Source organism: Epinephelus fuscoguttatus, linkage group LG13 (genome assembly GCF_011397635.1).
Source record: "Epinephelus fuscoguttatus linkage group LG13, E.fuscoguttatus.final_Chr_v1".
NCBI lineage: Eukaryota > Metazoa > Chordata > Actinopteri > Perciformes > Serranidae > Epinephelus > Epinephelus fuscoguttatus.
In genome coordinates this window covers 7277448-7296884 of record NC_064764.1, presented here as the reverse complement: position 1 = coordinate 7296884, position 19437 = coordinate 7277448, and the positions used below count along the sequence as shown (strand labels likewise).

The 19437-nt window shown below is 39.4% G+C and overlaps 1 protein-coding gene across 3 annotated transcripts; it reads right to left on the bottom strand.

Moving 5' to 3' along the window:
* Nucleotides 1-1734: 1734 nt before the first annotated feature.
* LOC125899274 (signal transducer and activator of transcription 1-alpha/beta-like) lies at nt 1735-18903 on the bottom strand. 3 transcript variants are annotated; one of them, XM_049593435.1, is made up of 24 exons: nt 18743-18903; nt 18237-18370; nt 16044-16188; nt 15796-15891; nt 15198-15275; nt 15009-15087; nt 14833-14921; nt 13048-13199; nt 12780-12941; nt 12597-12689; nt 11580-11639; nt 11432-11461; nt 11227-11317; nt 11033-11074; nt 9887-9967; nt 9618-9719; nt 9253-9388; nt 7432-7472; nt 7224-7300; nt 6876-7015; nt 4707-4886; nt 4276-4339; nt 4043-4109; nt 1735-2294 (listed from the first exon to the last, which is right to left on the bottom strand). In XM_049593435.1, the coding sequence occupies exons 2-24, from the start codon at nt 18365-18367 to the stop codon at nt 2169-2171; spliced, it is 2262 nt and encodes a 753-aa protein (XP_049449392.1). In that variant the 5' UTR covers nt 18368-18370; nt 18743-18903; the 3' UTR covers nt 1735-2168. The 3 variants fall into 3 exon arrangements, with proteins under 3 accessions (XP_049449392.1, XP_049449391.1, XP_049449393.1); XM_049593434.1 differs by having other exon boundaries at nt 18735-18902; XM_049593436.1 differs by lacking the exon at nt 11432-11461 and having other exon boundaries at nt 18735-18903.
* Nucleotides 18904-19437: the final 534 nt, after the last annotated feature.

The following is a 19437-nucleotide window of genomic DNA, read 5'->3' as shown; positions in this document are numbered from 1 at the left end:
TCGTCTTGTAATCAGGTGGTTGGTAGCATGTAAGTGTATTAATACCACCCACTGTTATTAACTATGAAAGACTTATTCTTTCTCACACACACTCTTGACAAATCGTGGCCCTGGACCATAAACACCCTTCTCGCTGTGATAGCCTAACTGACAGCGGTGGTGTGTCTGTGTGTCACCAAGTTGGAAATATCGTTGAGAAAATAGTTTTTCCCACTTAGCGGCTCATAATTAGTTTAGACCATGACATGAATGCAGCATTAAGCACAGCAGCGCTGTGAGCTAAGTGCTAACACCAACAAACTCACAATGGCAACACTAACATGCTGATGTACTTTCCATGTTCACCATTTTAGCTTAGCATGCTAGTGTTTGCAAACTATGGAAGCCAAGAAAAGTTGTGCTTGCAATTTTGTTAATGCAGTTATTTCAGTAAATTATTCTGTTGTCTCAAGAAAACCAATTTTGTTATCTTGACATAACAAGACAATTAACTCATTATCACAAGAAAACCAAAGGTTGTTTCCTCTTACATCAAGAGTGCCGGCTCAGCCCGCATAGTGTCCTGTCAACTGTGATTTTGTTGTAAGCTAAAGTATGTCAGAATAAGCAGAGGGCTTCCCATAACTGATCAGCATGAGACTGAACTTCAGTCAAGGTCTAACACAGGCAGACATTGCAGTTTCTTTCTCAGTGATGTTAAAGGCTGGTATCAAATGTGATCAAATAAATTTTGTTTTAGAGTTCTCCGAATTATCATGTAATCTCAAGAAAGTACGTATGTATTCCTGTGATAAATTATCTACTTATCTGTTCTTGGTTTCCGTAGAAAATGCATATTAGCACTAAACATGAAGCACAGCTGAGGATCATGGGAATGTCCTCAGTTATACAGGTATAGGGTCTTAAATACAACCTCATGTTAGCAAAGTTCATGGCAAACCATTGATTAGTAAAGATATTTCAGAAAAGAAACAGAGGCAATGTCACTGTTCTCCTTCCAGAACAACAAACAACAAAGTTAACGTATATGTTAAAAAGACTGTTTTAGACGAACATTTTATATAATCATATGTAGTGTATAGGCTTGTTTAACTCATTTTATCCATTATGTTTTTAAGACACTGACGGAAACAAGCGTGTAATAATTTCAGGAAACAGTAACTTAAACTTAAGTGTAGATGAGGTGTCAGTGATTTTAGGCTCCATTCCAAAAAAAATCTGATGGTGGGGTTACTCCAGTAGCTCATTTCATCCACTGTCTTTAGTTAGAGGAAAATATTAACTGTTCAATATTTACAAGAATTTCAAATGATTCAACTTACTCTTACGTTATATATGTAGTCAGTTATACTTGGCATAACTTGACTCACCAGGCAACACATTAGTGACACTTGCTGCTTATGGGACTCTGTTTTAAGTGCTGAAAATTTGGTCACTACAATAACACAATGCAAAAGGATATAAATTTCAGGAAGTGTAATATACTTCCTTTCTAATGAAATGTCTTTCCTCCTGTTGAACTGATTTCTGAAGGCTGGTATTTTTTTTTTAGAACTACAAGTTTGTGCTTTGACCAGGTGATGTGGGGGTCAGAGCAGATTCCCCACAAAAAACTGAAAACAAGGAGTCAACAAGACAGGAGGACCCTGAATGTATTTGTCCTTTTCTCTGTATAAATGAAATTGTTATTAAAGGTTCAGTACTCGATAAAGCAAATGTTATTTCTCTCAGCACTGGAATGCATTCAGATATGTTTATTTTAATAAACAAAATTAAAGAACACCTACAATACATCATGGTGTTTTTACACACAGCACAGGCATTTTCATTGAAAAAGTAATGTGCAAATAGAAATTTCCTCAGTATACATTTAAACAGTACAGTAGAAAAGCACATTTGCTAGAACCACCTCTTACATCACCTAAATATCTTAAAATTGCTTTTATCTTTGCACAATATATCCATATGGCAGAATCTTAAACAATTATACTCATACATGTTGATCATTGTTTTTATGGTATTCTTAATTTTTACAATAAGCGACTTTGTTCTGTTTTCTTATTTTTTATTGTATTACTGACACTTGTACTGAAAACATTCCCTGTACTTGGTGAGTGAGAGTCCCCATTCTGATAACGTTCTGGTTCTGACACAATAAGCCAGCATTTTCAAAAGTTGTTATATAGATCAACAAAGTTGGTCTGAGATGATGCCATATCTTGGTAAGTCATTAAGTCGGGGAGTTCAGGTAAGTTGAGTAAATCAGAGAAGAGTTCTTGATGATGCTCCTCCAGCTACAAGGAAACAAAAAGAGTTTGTTTTAAAATAACTGCAGACAAAAAGTGTTTCATACAGTGAAGGGAAATCAAACTATATGTATCTTAGAAAAACCTGGAATTACTGAAATTATGATATTGTAAAAGCTGCAATAATTAATATTTTCATTTTAACATTAATGTGAGAGGTGTCGAATCCACAGAGGATCACCACCCAACTCTGCCATACCTCTCAGCTCTCTCTATTAAGTTTTATTTATTTGTTTTTTTTATATAGCTCGCAACCCTTCTTTTTGATTTAGTCTCACTGCTCTCATCTATGTCACTTCCAGCAACAACAGGCAGCTGTTTCCATTAAAAAGCTCAGATAAACCAAATGCTCACCATCCATCCACCACGAACAGATATGTGTTAGTAAACAGCTGGTGAACATAGTGGAGCATTTAGTGGCTAAACAGACAGATATTTCTTTTAGGGGTTGGTGGAGACCAAAACAGACATGAAAGAAGAGTGAATATTGGACTCGAAATTTGTAGGTGGCCAAACATGACTCCAAATGTATGCTGCTGGATGTGTAGACAAAGGGTGATAATGGGCTCTAGTTTCGCAGACTGGGCGAGGCGGAGGCGCGCTTCGCCAACTGGGTGTGGCCAGGCACATTTTGCAAGTTTGGCACACCGGGTGCGCTGGTGCAGCTCCTCTTTCCCACCTCCATCCCTCCTATCTGCACAAGTCAGAAAGAGGGAGGAGAGAAGGTGTGGAGTGGATTTTACACACATCACACCAATCAAATGAGCCCCTCTCCTCGCCCTTAAATGCACCGCGTGAAGGCGTAATGAGAGTTTACTCAATTCACCATGGCAGAAGAGAGCAGCAGCGTCAGACGGCCAAACTTCTCCCAGGAGGAAACTGATGTTTTGGTCCGGGAGGTCCAAGCTTGCAGTGTCCGAATATATGGAACTGCGAGCAGACCTCCACGGGCTGATGATGCAAAGGTAGCCTGGGATGAGGTCACCACAATTGTAAATCAATGTTGTGTTAAGATGACAGATGCTGAATATATACTCCCTGTCTGATGCTGTGGCTGTTTGTGGTTGGCTGAGAGGGATGTGAACTCATTAGTTTGCAGCTGTGTTAATCAAATCAGGTTGGGTTTCCATTACGCGTGCCAAACGTGCCAAACGGTGCCAATCCCCTTTGATCTGACATCAGATGTGACGGACAGTCAATATAGAGATACATTTATGTGCCGATTGCAGATAGTTGCATTGAATAGTGTTTTTTGGGGTATTTATTGCATCGTTAATGTGCCTGACATTCTGGAAACCTGCCTGTGAGGTTTTGGTGACATGTGCACACTGTCCGCCGGTCAGCCAAACTTCCACTTACACCAGCTGCGCTCTGCCTGCGCTGACAGTAGACCTGGTTTCAGCTGACAGTAGACCTGGTTTCAGCTGACAAGCTTCGGCGAAGCCTTTTGGCACGAAACTGTCACTGCGCCAAGCTGGATCTGTCGACACCTCCTCCTGCTGCGCCGCCACACCCATCTCAGCGCTCCTCGGTCTGCCAAACTACCAAACTGAGCGCGCCTCGGGTTGTGCTGCTCAAAACTAGCTCTGCGCGGGGTTCGCCACCCTGTGCCGCGCCGGGAAACTAGAGCCCAATGTGTCAATGTTGTGCTAGCTGCTTGTTCCACTGCCCCCATGTGGCCAAAAATACAAATAAGTGCCACTGTAAGGAAATGAGCTGTAAAATTTCAAACCCACTCTCGAATCTACATCCACGTCCATGATGACCATCTCCCCAGGTGGAGATGGAGGTGGCGTAGGATTTCTGTAGAAAAAATATCAAAGTTTGAGGTAAATATTATGTTGTTATTTAGCATTTTTGAAAGCATCCCCATTTTCTTAATGATAAAATATTCGTAGATGGTGATCATGATGTGATGCAGTGTTCAATCCTGATGTATTTTTTGTGTAATTATTATTCTCTTACTTACTCTGAGACAGGCACCAATGTTCTGTGAACGTACGGATGTACGACCTTTTTAGGTGCCGACGTTTCTGCATGAACAGAGATGATTAGAGGTCATTACAGGGCTCATGTTCAATAAAGAATAGTATGCTACTAAGAACACGACAGCGGCCAACCTCGGCATCGTTAACAACAGAACATTATAAAACTAATGATCATTGCAAATTAGAGTAAGGAGTTTTATTTCCTCCAACTACTGCATGGAGGTCACATCAGCACATTGTTATGCAACACTGTTTATACATCTAAAGTGTTATTCAAATAATTTCATTAGTTATGAATTTAAGGTCCTGAGGTACAAAAAGACCAATCACATCATAAAACAAATTCTTGTTCAGTTATTGTTGTTGTTGGTAAATAGAGTAATTTTGTTTTCAGGGGGACAAGAGACAATACCATGATTGATGTTGTAGTAGCGTCCAAAGGCAGTGTCCTTGGGAATGTCTGGGTAAAGATAGAGCAGAGGACTGTGCATGCTCTTCTGGGCTCTCAGACTGTAGTTGTAAATAATGTTTGGCAGAGACATGTTTAACAGCTCCATCTTGGTGTAGGGCTCTACTGCATGCACATGGGTGTCTACGGGGGAACCACATACAGAGAGAAAAGTGAGCAAGCACAGCTGACAAATATCTGAAAGTCAGGTGTTGAAATAATTTCAGTCAAGACAGGACAAAAGACTGGACGCAGCAGTGGCACAAGCACAGAAGAGAAATTAACATTTGGACATTGTGTATTCTCAGTTCATGAGGGTTGGTTTGGGCTGTTGTTGTTACTTGGTTCATTGATTATTCAAAAGGGGTTTCCAAGGGCCAAATAAGCACTAAAGCACCAAATAGATATAATCAGTCTAAAAAGAACTGGCTACACTTTTGTGGTCCAGCCAAAAAACTAAGGTAAATACATCTTAAAATGAAGAACAATACACAACACTCAACCAGTAGAAAGGACCTGCTTTTTTACAGAGCTGTACACACTGATCTTTTGACACAGCCCTCAGATCTTCAGCTCCGGGCAGTGATGTATGTCCCCACATGACTGGTGGAGGCCGTACAGCCATTGGCCACTACTGGAGCCAACTTCCGCCGATAAAAATAGTTTGTAAAACATCCTTTCTGCTTACATGACTGGTTGTTAATAAGGTGGTGGTGGTTCCGACATTGTGACATGTCATATTCAATAACATAAATTTTAAGGCTTGCGTCAAACAGACACTGCTGATCCTCAAACAAACTGACTAAGTGATGACGGCTGGCTTGTTAGCTTGCTAACTTGCTAATTCCATCAGGCTAATTAGGCTTTAACACAGTGGTCACAGAAAATGAACCAAACAAAGTTGTCATTTATCTTATGAATGTGCTTTTCTATGCTGTGACAGGAGTGTGTGGAAAATGTTTTAAAGGTCCAGTGAATATGATTTTGGAGCATCTACTTGCACAAATGGTGTGTGACAGAGGTGGGACCAAGTCATGTGTTTTGCAAGTCACAAGTAAGTCTCAAATCTTTGCACCAAAGTTCTGAGTCAAGTCCCAAGTCAAGACAGGCAAGTCCCGAGGCAAGTTCCAGTTTGCTGGTGGATTAATGGAGTGAAAGATAAAGTTGTTGGAGGGTAAAACTACAAACAACTGAGGTTTTTTTTGGCTTGTTGCAGCCTCTTAAGAAACGTTGACTGAGCTGTGTGTGAGGAGAGCGAGGAGAGGGGGTGGTCTGCACTTGGCACAGGAGGGTTAGTTGGACGTCAGGTTAGCAGTTACCATGAATGTAACAGTTAACGTTCAGTGTAAGCTACAGTTTTTAAGAACCACCGGACCACTGAAGCTACAGTGTTTAGAGAAACTGTGTCGCGTGTTTTGTGTCATGTGATCTGCTCTTGACTGTAGCAGCGGCACCAATCATTTGGCAGCAGCGGAGCATGGCACACTTTTTAAATAATTATTTTTATCTTTGGGCTTGGGGTCAGGTGTCAAAAGTCAAAAGGCAGAAGTCTAAATGAAGTCACAAGCCATTGGTTTTTAAGTCCAAGTCAAATTGCAATTCATTTTTTATTTTGTTGAGTCTAAAGTCATCAAATTTGTGACTTGAGTCCAAGTCATATAATTGGAGTCCAACCTTCTGGTATATAATATTCATAACTATGTCTTTATTAGTTTATAATCACCTGAAACTAACAATGGTTGTGTTTTCATTACCTTAGAATAAGCTGTTTATATCTACACACAGAGCAGGTCCTCCTCTATAGATTCCGCCATGTTGTTTTACAGTAGCCCAGAATGGACAAATCAAACATTGGTCCTATATAGGGTCATTCTGGTTTTTGCATCGGCCACCGTAATTCTCCTACATGCTTGGCCCAAGGGGAAAGTTTCAGTTTTGCAACATCACAGCTAGATGCTGCTAATTCCCAATAGGGAAACACCAACACTCATCTCATCACTCCCTCTGACCAATGGTTTACCTTCATTACTCACTCACTCACTCAGTCACTCACTCACTCACTCACTCACAGACAGACTAATCTAAACAAGTTTTGAACATTGTCCAAACACACATACATGGACAGAAACATACCACCCTTGGAGTGCTCAACCCAGCTGAAGGTGATGGCTCCGTCTTTGCTGCTCTCACTAAAGCGCAGCAGAAAGGTCCCGGCCTGTTTTTCCTGCAATAGAAGCCGTGTTCTCTCCCTGCTCACAAACCCCATGATGAACCTGAAACCCACACACAGAGTATGACAAAAGTTAAGGTAACTCGGAAGCACAGTGAAATAATTCTCTGATGGCTGTGTTATTGTTTCATTGGTCTCCTCTGTTACTGGTGTGTGGACCGCTGTCTCATAATTAAAAAGATTGTTTTTTGTGAATTATACAATTAACCACACAGTAAAACACTGCTGAGATGACTCGGGATGCATCTTACCCATCCCGCCAAAGATCCACCAGGTGTTTTTTGATCAAATCCAGGATTCCGTCGATCCAAATCCACGCATTTTCATTCTGTTCACACATGGAAGCAAAAGTCCACAAATAAACACACACACACACACACACACACACACGGATGTCCCAAATTGTACCAACTGTGTAAACTACTGTACAGTATGACAAAAATCGTCCTAAACACTCACCTTGGAGAACTTGCTCCAGTAAACGAGACCATCAGGATCATCTGTAAAGAAGCCAATGTCATGAAAATAACTAACTCTGAAGTAGAGAAATAATTACATCATCCTTTACATCTCAGGTTTATCCAAGCAATGATAGCAAGGTTAAATTCAAGAGCCATTTTTAGTTTACTTTGGTGATATGTCTGATCCCCCTTTGCTTTGGATATATTTCAAACAGTCTAAAATCTGCAGGGTCAATCAAAACAGTTTTTCTGTTTGAGAGAGAGACCATAAAAAGGGGTGCCATTGAGGCATCTTGGAAAACAACCAAGATGGCTGCAGCTGATGTGAAGCTTACTGTTGAATCCCCAATTGTGACACTATTGATCGAACCGCATGGTATATGTGCGCTAAAAGAAGAACAGTTAACTGCATTTAAAGCTTTTAGAAGAAAAATGTGCACAACAGGATTTGGAAACAGTTTTATTCAAAAACTCATAATATACCCGCTAAGCTCTGCACGCTGCAAAGTGTTTTCATTTAACCATCACTCAGGCACTAAGTTTTTTTTCCTTTTTGCCAAGTCCCACCCTACTGTGCTGTGACTGGCCATTTATCAGGGTGGACCTGGTCACTACTTGTTCAGCACTAACCTGTTGTAATTACACAGCTTTGTTGAATACCTGATACTGATTGGTCAATTACGGTATTTTGGAGTTGTTTATTTCTGAATAACAGGCCACCGCGATAGAGGCAGTTCTGATAATAGATTCTGGTAGAAGGAAAAAAATATTTTTAAATCAATATTTTGTGTCACATTACCAATTTCTTTGGTAAGGAGCGAGAGAGAGAGATTCCAGACTTATTTACATTTGTGATTTAGTTTAGTGATATCAGGCTTATATTATATAGACTGCAGTAAAAACACAATCCTAAATCCTACTGATGTACATTAACGTGTATATTTTTTTAAATTGACAGTTTCCCCCCAAAAATGGAAACACTTGCTTTTTCTCTTTTATCATTTGAGATGACACTAACAGTATTTTAAAAAGTAGTCAGAAATTTTGCAAATTTGGCTTTCTTCAGGTAGAAGAGAAGATCGATGCCACTCTCGTGTCTGTACAGTATGAAGCTACAGAGGCTGACCTTAGCTTGGTAAAGACTGGAAATACAGGAAAACTGTTAGCCTGGCAATGTCCAAAGGTAAAAAAAAAAAATCCACTTACCAACACCCCTGAAGCTCACTAATTAACATGTTATATCTCCTTTGTATAATTTGTACAAATAAAAAGTCAGCGTGCCCAGCCAAGAAAAATTGGTCCAATACATAAACGTTGCTAACACCACATGTTGCTTTTACTCATTCATTTTTTCACAGAGAGAGATATACTAAGTGTCTTTGTACTAAGCTAAGTTAACCACCTCGTAGCTGTAGTTTCATGTTTATCACACAGACAAGAGAGTGGTATCAACCCTCTCATCTAGCTCTCAGCAAGGAAGTGAATAAGCATATTTCCCAAAATGCACAACTATTATTTTCACATTGAAGTTCACAAAAATTCTATGTGGAAGTTTTCTTTTTTTGCAGAAAGTGACATGTTGGGGCATCAGTGGCTTAGTGGATCGAGCAGGCGGCCCATGTACAAGGCAGCTGCTGCAGCGGCCTGGGTTTAACTCTAGCCTGTGTCCCTTTGCTGCATGTCACTCCCTCTCTCTCTCCCCCTTTCACGCTTGTCTGTCCTATCGATTAAAGGCTAAAATGCCCCAAAAATATCTTTAAAAAAAAAAAGAAAAAAGTGACATGTCTCAGTTCTGTGAAAGGAGGGGTCAAACACTCACCCACAATTCTGTCTCTGAGCATAGAGAGCTGGTATTCGTCAAGCTCCCGTTGGCCAACAGACAAAAACTGCCAGCTCAGAACCTGTGACAGCTGCTGCCAGGCAAGTGGAGGAGGGTCGATGAAAAGCGACAGGTTCTACAGAGCAAAATCACGTTAAAGTGTTAAAGTTTGATGTCAGACTAGATGGTTTCATTTACAAATATGCACTTGAGCAACACAACAAGAAAACAGCACAATCTGTGCATGAGAAATTAAAGCATCAACCCAATATGCATGTGTATGACTGTTTGGTGTAGTTTTGATGTGAGTTATCATGAAGCTGAACAGATCCTAATATTGTTTATTTTGTGTGTTGAGGCTTTACCCTCGGTTCACTGGTGGACAGTATGTTGCACCACATGACAGAGGCCCAGGCACTGACGACCTGATTGGTACTGGAGATGACAACCACAGGCAGAGAGCTGGCCTGGACCAACAAAGAAGGAGGAGGAGACCATTCAATAAATGTTTCTGCTCTAATAGATCTTTTTGTCCAACAACCAATAATACTTACAATTCAGTGGCAAAGAGCACAAAGAGATTGAAAAGCCTCTGACTTCTGACTTTAATTTGATGTCATGTTTGTTTACTCACCTCAATGTCAAATTCCAGTCCAGCATGCTGAAACACTGTCACAAACTTAATGATGTGGAGTTCCTCAGTGACTGTCAGACTCTGATGAAGAAAGAAAGGGTGGGATTACATTCACACAAATGCAAATTCCAGTGAGACGGTATTAATAGACAAGTGAAAATTTCACCAAGGACTAGAAGTTGTGCGCAAATGCTGCCCAAGAATTAAGGCCCAAAAATTTAATATTGGAAAGACTCCACCCCTCACACTGTAAGTCAGATCGGCTTGAAATTCAACATGCAAATCCAAATCAATTTGCTGTACAAGAAAAGCTTCAAGAACTATTAAATTCCACCTGACGAGATTTCCAAAGGTGAAGCTTGCCTAAGGTGCCGAAACTGCTAGGTTTTGCACCTGTAAAATCGATGATAAAGCAGGGTATGCTTTGGGCGTGGCTACCTTGTGGCTACAAGGTGACCTGTCCATCAAGATAGAGGTGCAGCAATGCATATCCTCCACAAATCCACCCTTCTGTACAAATATGGTCAATTCTGGCCTCAAGAAAACAGTAATTAATTTTGTTGACAAAAACTATGAAGAAAAATGTTCGTCAACAACCTTTTTTTTCTTGCCGACGTTGATGAGCTTAAAAAAAGATCTTGATGATAAAAACTATGATGTAACGTATGTTTCATTGTCACTGTCAAGACAAGACAAGACAAAACGGTAAGTGCAAATAAACAAGATGGCAATGTCGACAAAACATGAAATTTGAGGTTTTAAAAGGGTAGCCCACAAACTAATGTGTGATGTCATGGTGGCTACTTCCATTATTTTGTACAGTCTGTGAAGAAACATCAGCGAAATAGCTTTGCCATTGTAAGCATGTTAGGATTCCAATGTTAGCTTTTAGCTCAAAGCACCACTGTGCCAAAGTATAGTCTCAGAGGTGTGTGCATGGCTCAGTTTGGTTTAGCCACTTGTGAGCAGCACAACAAGCTGATAACACATCTGGCTGGATAACTGGCTCAACTTTCATGCAAATAAACGAGACATTAGATCGGTAAGTGGTGTTAAACGTCCACAGCCAGCAGGTGACAATCAACACAGAGTATCAAGTGGTGCTTATACCCACAAATAGCAGTTCATTTGAATGTCTCATCTTACCTCATTTGATCCTTTGCTTTTTGCTTTGCTTTCCTTGAGTGACTGAAAAAAAATAAAATGTTTTGAGGAAATGCACTCAATATATACTTTAAATGACAGTTATTATATATCTTTAGAGCTTTAACTCATGTTCATGTTTCAAAGTTTGAGTGCTTCTTAAATATCCAAGTTCAGCAGTTTGAGGAGTTTCATACCATGTGACCAAATTCTGCCACCAAGCCTCCATGGGGCGTGTCCACATCCAACACCTTACCATCATCGCTGTTGAAATCAAAGTGACGGAACCTACAAAGACAGCAACCAGAGTGTGTCTATTATAAGTATCAGTAATTTACAAGAATTTGACAATATACACAATACATCACTTTGCATTTCAGATTTTCAGATTGTTTAACTTACCCTTTAACTGTCATGGCCTCCTCAACATCCCTTATTTTTAGTGGAAAAACAAAATTATAAAAAAACAAAAACAAAAATAAAAGAGTAAAAATAAAATCAATAATGTACTACATCATGGGCATAGATCAAAGTTTTTTGTTTCACTTACATGTCAAATACAGGTTTGACTTTGAGCAGGCACTTGAACTCTGGGAGGTTTGCTAAGAACCTGAGAAGTGAAAAACAAATACTTACAGGATGAGCATAAAAATACATATAGCAGAGTAGAATAAACCAGAATGTCCCTAATCATTCATCTCTTTCCCATCATGTCTTGTCATCTCTCCATAAAATACCCAACCAAACTATCTTAAGATTTATGTTTATTTATTGTTCTCCTATGTCTCCTATGCTCTTAAAGGGCAACTATGTCCATTTTCAAAATTCTACATGAATTCTCATGATCTAAGTAAAACACATATAAGTGAAGATGAACAACTCTTCCCCAATTCCAAAAACTAGAGTGCTTAAAACACAAATTTGTGATGTCATAGGGTATCAAGTCCTGAGCTGCTCCTTACACAACACATTTTGAAAGATGTTCTAGATGACACTGAGAGCACAGGGGGGAGTTCTGAGTATATTGGGAGATTTTGTGCTTCACAACTGAGAATACCACAATAGAATAAAAAAAAACAACATAAAATAAAAAGGATGCTCTACAAAATCAGGTTCCCATTAATTGTCTAAGGAGCAGCTCCAGACTTTATACTTAATGACATCACAAGTTTGAGACTTACTTTGCTGATTTCTGGCTTTGTGGGAGAGAATCTCACGTTCACAAATATTGATTAAACTTTCCTAGACCATTGAAATATCACATTGGAATTCTTAATATAGGTGGTGTTTCCTTTAAACTCCTCAAAGCTTTTAGGCTCATATTTTGCAATTCATTCATACAGACAAAATACTAAGTTAATTACGATATGTCTATGTCTGGTCAAATAGCTTAAAAATGTATATTGCTACTTTTCAAAATACTTTGTTTGCTATAAATCTGCATAGCCAATGGCATCCGTTGTTATTGCTGTGAATATAGGCTGACTGCAGCTGCCATCCTCCACAAAGGAATAAGCACTTTAGCATCACATGCATGCAGAGAACACTGTGATAGGTGCAATCTCACCTTACTGACACTGTGAACCGCACCCTCGTCTTCAGTATTAGAGGTCGGTGAGGTAAACTCGACATGATTGGTTGTTTCTCAACCACTAGAGCGCTGCAAAACAAAACCACAAGAAAACATGTCAACAATATAAGTGCATAACACTTTGTGTGTATTTAACACAGAAAGCTCCTGAATTCTCACTTTAGAAGAAGGTTTTTGAAGAGGGACAGGGTGAAATTCTCAATTTCTGCCATTGGACCAGTGGGGCTGGAGTCATCAGTGCTGTTGTACTTCTTGTTCTGGTCTTGCAGTTTCTGCAGTTGTTCGCGTACTTGTAGCAGCACCTCTGCCACAGTCGTGAACCTGCACATACAACATGAGTGAACATAGACACACATATCACCAAGTTTTGTCAAATATGCAAAGTTCCTTCCTTAAAAGGAACATGAAAAGCATGGGTAGGTCTTACCACTTCTGGAGATGGTCCAGACACGTGTCAACTGGACTTCCAATGCAGGCCATCTGCTGCCTGTGCTTCCACTCAGGAAGCTCCACATCAGTGAGAGTCAACACAACCTCCTGTGCCAATTTTAAAATGTTCACTATCTGCTGCAGCACCATCTGCAAGACAAAAAAGAAAAAGAAAAAAAAACAAGCATTAAGTATGTGGGGAGGTCTAATTAACCTGTTTAAGCAATAACCTTACTAACAGTAGCTGGAACTGTATATTATGATATCATGTGACAATAAATTGGTTGATTCATTATGTAATACTTGTTGTGGCATAGAATCATTATATAAGCATTTTATCAAGAAAAGCACCCACAACTTTAAATAAATGAAAACTAGAATTACCACTTCACAGCTGTATGCCTCCAGACACAAGTGAAGTTGCACTTACAGTTTAGATACATGTCTGTAAAAACATGGATGCTTCACATACATCTTCAACCAACAGCACAGAAGATCTATACAATCTACACAGTTTCAAGATTAGTGTCACCAATTCAGTATCTGACCAAATGTTTTCCCTTCTGTTCCTGAGTTACAATGTTGAGTAATGGCCAATAGAGTGTTTTTGCAGAACATTATGAGGTCACTGTGGAGTTGACCTTTGGATATAAAATGTCATCACTTTATCGTTTTATCCTATTACACATTTGTGTGAATTGTTTTGATGGACTTCTTTCACAGCAGTTGAACTGGGTCACAGTAGGAAAAGCACAGGTGAAACTCATAACATTAACAATGGCTCAGTTCCATTACGTGTCCCAGTAAGCTTTTCAAGTCAGCCTCCCCTAAATGGAATGCAGTTATGATTAATGTAACTGGATACACCTGTGCCTTTAGCCTTTCACTACTATGACATCTCAAAACGCCTGCTGTGAAAATAAGGTCTATTAGCAAATTAATTCTTGAGTCATGGCCAAAAATGTGATTTGTGAGGTCACAGTGACCTTGATCTTTAACCTGCAACCACCAAATTCTAATTAGTTCATTCTTGAGTCCAAGTGGATGTTTGTACCAAATCTGAAAAAATTCCTTCAAGGTGTTGAGAGTCCTTCACAGGAATAAGACAGACAAGGTCACAGTGACCTTGACCTTTGACCACCTAAATGGTGGTTTGGTGGTCAAATGGTGGTTTTTGGTGATTTTTGACCACCAAAAATCAGTTCATTGTGGAGTCCAAGTGGACAGTTGTTCCAAATTTGAAGAAATTCCCCAAGGCGTTCTTGAGATTTTTTTTTTTTTTTTGCATTAAACTACATGAAAAAAAGAACGGATTTGAGTCTCTCATATGAGTCTTAAAGGGAACCTTTGCTATTTTTCAACCTGGAGCCTATTTTTCCAAGTTTTTGTGTCTAAGTGACTAATGGAGAAAACAAAGCCTTTTACTTCTCTGTATGGATCCTTTCTGTAAACTGACACTTACACTAACAATCTGAGCCTGTCAGAGGCAAAAACTAGCACTTTTAGTCGATGTACGGTGAAGGCTCGCTATGGCCCCGTAGGATTAGATTGTAACCCATTTCGCATCTGAAGCGCTCTTGCTCAATACAGGACCAAGTTTTTAAAAATGTTGTCCCTATTAGTCACTTAGACACAAAAATATGGAAAAGGGGGTCCAAGTTTCCCTTTCACATTGGTTTGCTGTTTCCAGGGCAGGAATTTTCCTTTAAACTGCTTCAAACATAAAATGCTCATCAGTTTATGCTGTATCAACAACAACTCACCAGAGATGCATCTACACTACCTGCTTTGTTCGTGTGATACGGTTGGTCCGCTTAAGACATTCCCCTTCCACAACAGCTTGGGACTGGGCCAATCCGATATTCTGCTCCACTGGAAATGAAAAATGAGACACAATGAAGCATGAATTCACACCAAACCTATCAGCTGTTTCTTTATGTGTGTGTGTGTCCCCCATACCTTGGCTTTGCCACGTCTTCTGTATGAAGTCAATGTTTTCATTTAGGAACTCCAGTGACTTCATTTCCTTCTTCACCTCCTGCAATCGAGTTAAAGTTCCCAAAATTAGAAATGATAAAGTATTTTTTTTCACAGGGTGGCTGTCAGTTGGAAAACAAACCAGCGAACAAGTGTGTAATCAATCAATACCGTAGTCTTCTGTTTCAGTTCATTGACTTTGTTGTCCAACTCTCTCCATTTCTGATCCACAGCTGGGCTGTTGCAACCCTGACAAAAACAAGCACGTCTGTTTCACTCTTTTGCTGTTACTGGAGATGGTGGTAATTCTTACAAAACAGATACTCATGCTGACAGTGTGTGCCTCTTAGTTACATTAAAGGATGCACTGCAAAACACAATGAATCATTACAAGTGACAAAGCAAAAGGCATGATGCAGATCTCTTCCTCTTTTTTTGACAGAATAGAACAAAAAAAATAGACAAAAAAACTTTGGCACAATGAACTTCATATTTCAGTTTATTTAAGGGCTATGCAGACGAATATGATGGTTCTAGTTTCCACACATTTTTTTTCTCCAAGTGAAGTTCATTGTGCCAAAAAAAGATTTTAAATGTACCCCTTCAGAGCAGGAATAGAAAAGTATAAACAAACAAGACAAATTTGAATAATCTTGTGGCAAATAATAGGTCTTTTTTTTTTTTTTTTTTTGAGTTTTACGTTTGCCACGTTTCTGCAGCCGGGACTGCACTGTACTGTTCATCCACTTGATATCATCAGTCATCTTACCTGTGCTTCAGAGGCTGAAGCCAGAATTTTCTTTTCCTCTTTAAGACATTCAGAGAGGACTACAGCCAGTTTCAGTGGCTCACCTCCAAAGTGTTTCTAAGTAAAAAGAACAAAAGGAGAAAAAAAAGCAAATATGCAGAAAAGCAATGAGTTCCTATCTAGTCTGCTTAAAGAACAGAGGTGAATCTAAATGAAATGTTAAATGTTTAACGTAATGTTCAGTTGATGTAACCACATGTCTGCCCTACCAGCAAGTAGTCTTTCATTCCTGGAAAATCAGGTCCCTGCAAAATGTTGTTCTCCTGGACAGAACGGTTCCACTGTTCATCCAAACACAGCAGGAGTGCATAGAAACAAGTACTTGCTGTATTTTCATCCACAGCTGCCAAATCCCTACAACAGAACAACAGAATATTTACAGTCATGTAGGGATTAAGTCTGTCTACATGTGCTGAATGAGGGCATACTTTGTGGGGACATCTCTCAATAGTTAATACAGGTGAATCTACCTAACCACTCCCTCAAGTGAATTTAATTTTGAGTCAGCCAATTAGAAATGCACATTTGGACAGTTGACCCATTTAAGTCAGTGTATTCAGTGTTGCCAAGTCCGCTTATTATAAGCGACTTTGGGCTTGTTTTCTGTAAAGTCGCTTACAAATATTGGTAGTTGCAGGTCACGTTTTTTTTTGGGCTTGTTTCTAAAGCGTAGTTGCTTATTTGGGCTTGTTCCCAGCTCCATAATAAGTTGTCAAGCAGATATTTTCAATATGCTATTTAAACGTAGGATAGTTTGTCTTGCCTGTTCCCTCTGTCCCTCCCCTTTCCCCATACACACAGGAGACAGCAGAGTTTTTTCCCCACCCGCATCCTGCTTCTAATTGGCTCTAACCCTGATGGCAACGAGTACTAGCCAATCAAAGAAAAAAAAGAGGCAGAGCAGGGTAATGTGTTTTTTTCTGGTTAGGAGAACATCAGTCCTGTAACTAAAAGAAAAAAGAAAGTTGAGGGCATAAAAAGCAATAATAAATAAAGAATTTGTGAATTCAGGATAATATTTATCTGTGTGTGCAAATTTTAATTATCAGAGGTTTACTGTGTATATAATGCACTTGGCACATCAGTCTATATTTGATATCCCATCTGTTTTCTAATGTTAAATAATGTTAAAAGGTGGTTTAACTCCCTCTTGTAGTCATTGTCCTGAAGCTCAGGGGGGAGAAAAATAAATAAACTGTGTACCGTGGGCACAGTTTTGCAAAACTGCACACAGTTTACTTATCTGTCCACATGGATGTAAATTGACAATCTGTACCCACAGTTTAAAATCCATCCCCACGGATTGTAAAACCGTGCAGACAGTTTATTTAATTTTCTCTCACCGGAACCTAGGGGGGCTCTGTAGAAAAAGTCGCTTGTTTTGTTACTTAGTAAATCACACATGTAAGGACAATAAAAAAATGGCATATTCAAGACCTCAAAACTAGGTTTTAATTTAGGGACCCACTAACCCTAACCCTAACCCTAACCCAGAGTGCATCAAATGGTAAATAATGCAAGTGTTGCTTTGAGACCTTTCTCATTTCAGTATTTTAATTACAGCATATACAGTATTATTAATTGTATTTATTTATTTTATTCTTTATTTGATAGGGACGATGCAATTCAACATAGTTCCAGAACTGATGTGTTGTGTTTATAGCTATTGCTAATTTTCATCTCTTGTCCCAAGTTGGGCTTTCACCTGGAGGCCTAGAGTGTTATTAAAATATACAGTTTCAAATATTATAAAACCACAAGACACTATAAACATGGAAGGCACAATAGAATACTTTTACCACAATAAATTCACATACGACAATACACACACCACAGTACATAACAATTCTACTTAACTACAATACATACATCACAACATGTACCACAAAACATACACTTCAAGGCACATACTACAATACATATACTGAAATATACATACCACAATACACCATTACACTTACACTGATACCCCTTAGAAATGTTGAGTGCAATTAGCTAAGAGTGGGCACAGCTCTGATTTGCTTTTAGGCAGCACCTGACCTTTGTTGTGAAGGGTTTCATATCTGAAATCACTTGGACCTCAGTTGGTTATGTGTTCCAGAGTTGACAGTCCTTTATGGAAAAAGCTCATTGTCCAAATTTAGATTTACAATATGGAATTTTACAATTGCCATTCATCTTGAAAGAGGCTCTGGAGCTAGACTGTTAATACATTTCAAAACTAATTTCAGAAAACAAAATTTAATGAAGCTGTCAAAGTTGAGAATGTTGTAATGTTGTAAATATTTTATTGGCGCACAAATGTGCACTGAAATTACTTCACACAAGCTGCTACATTGTGAACCTGGAGGCTCAGGGCCCTCTAATGCCATGCAACTATATTTTCAAAGAGTGTTTCTTACCAGTTCTGGCTCTCTATGAAGACGCACAGATAGTGGCGGATCTCTCTGGGGAATTTCCTCTCATCGTACAGCTGGCTCACCCGGCCCTGGAGGGCTGAGTCCAGCCTCAGCAGATCCTGCCACTGGGCCATCTGCTGTTAGTCGCCAAAAACAGTGACCAGCGTGAAGAAAAAGTCACCAACGTAATGCTACTGTAGTAAGTACACGACTGGGTTCTCTGTTAATTGTAAGTTTCCCACAGCTGAGGGTATATCGTTTTTTATTATTATGCCACACTGTATATTCTGTATAATTATGTTATTTATCTGATGAAACTTAAAAATAATAGCAGGTAATAGCTTATACTAAAGTACGACATCAAACTCACGACTACCTAAATAGCCTACCGCTTAACGTTAGCCTTTATACGTGTTACCTGTAACCTACAGTTTAAAACTATGCCCTAACAATAACAAAACATACCGCAACAATTTTCTGCTTATTCCTACAGGGACTTACCGACTTGCCTTGAAGCTGTCGTTGTTTGTCCTTGTTGTTGTTTGTCGCTATGGTGTGCAGGATAATGTGTTAGAGCAGGAACACAGTGTAACGTTACAGTCCGGTTATGAGTTTATGAGTGACAGGAAGAATAAAGCATTGCTTTTATTCACCGGTCCCTCCCACACACCCCATGTGATTCTCGGTAAAAAGTGGTCTCGCTGAGCGATGTCAAGTTAACCAGTGTCAACACAGATTGAGTTTCCGCTTCTAACAGTTTTTTTTTTCACTCTACACTGGGGAGTTTCCTTGATTTAACAACAGCTTGCAGGGCGGGCTACATTCGTTTAAGCGTCTTCCTCTCCGGGTGGTGTTGGATATTATATTTGACTCTAAGACCCAAACTCAGTGGCAAAAAACAGTTCAGCGAAAGGTTTATCCTTTTAAAAAAAAGGCACACGTTTTCACTGTCTGTATGTCATTGGTCCAGATTACCAGAGAGCTGAACTATAGACAGTTTTCACTGTCAGGAAACATTTTAATCTGTCAAACCAAGAAAAGCACAGGTGTAACAATAGCATTAATGGTGGCTGAGTTTCAGGGCTCTAATATCCTGTATGCTGACTCACCGTCATGGTTTACTGGGACTTCTGAATGCAACAGAGCCAGTTTTAATAATATCATTAGCAACATCTGTGCTTTTACTGTTTTACTGTTGTGACAA

Excerpts from the sequence above, each read along its gene's own strand:
- LOC125899274 (XM_049593435.1), bottom strand. The coding sequence starts at position 18,367 with ATGGCCCAGTGGCAGGATCTGCTGAGGCTGGACTCAGCCCTCCAGGGC. Across the intron at positions 15,276-15,795 it reads CTTCAGCCTCTGAAGCACAG|GGTTGCAACAGCCCAGCTGT; the intron begins GTAAGATGACTG and ends TGTTTTTGTCAG. Across the intron at positions 7,016-7,223 it reads GTGGATCTTTGGCGGGATGG|GTTCATCATGGGGTTTGTGA; the intron begins GTAAGATGCATC and ends TGTGGGTTTCAG.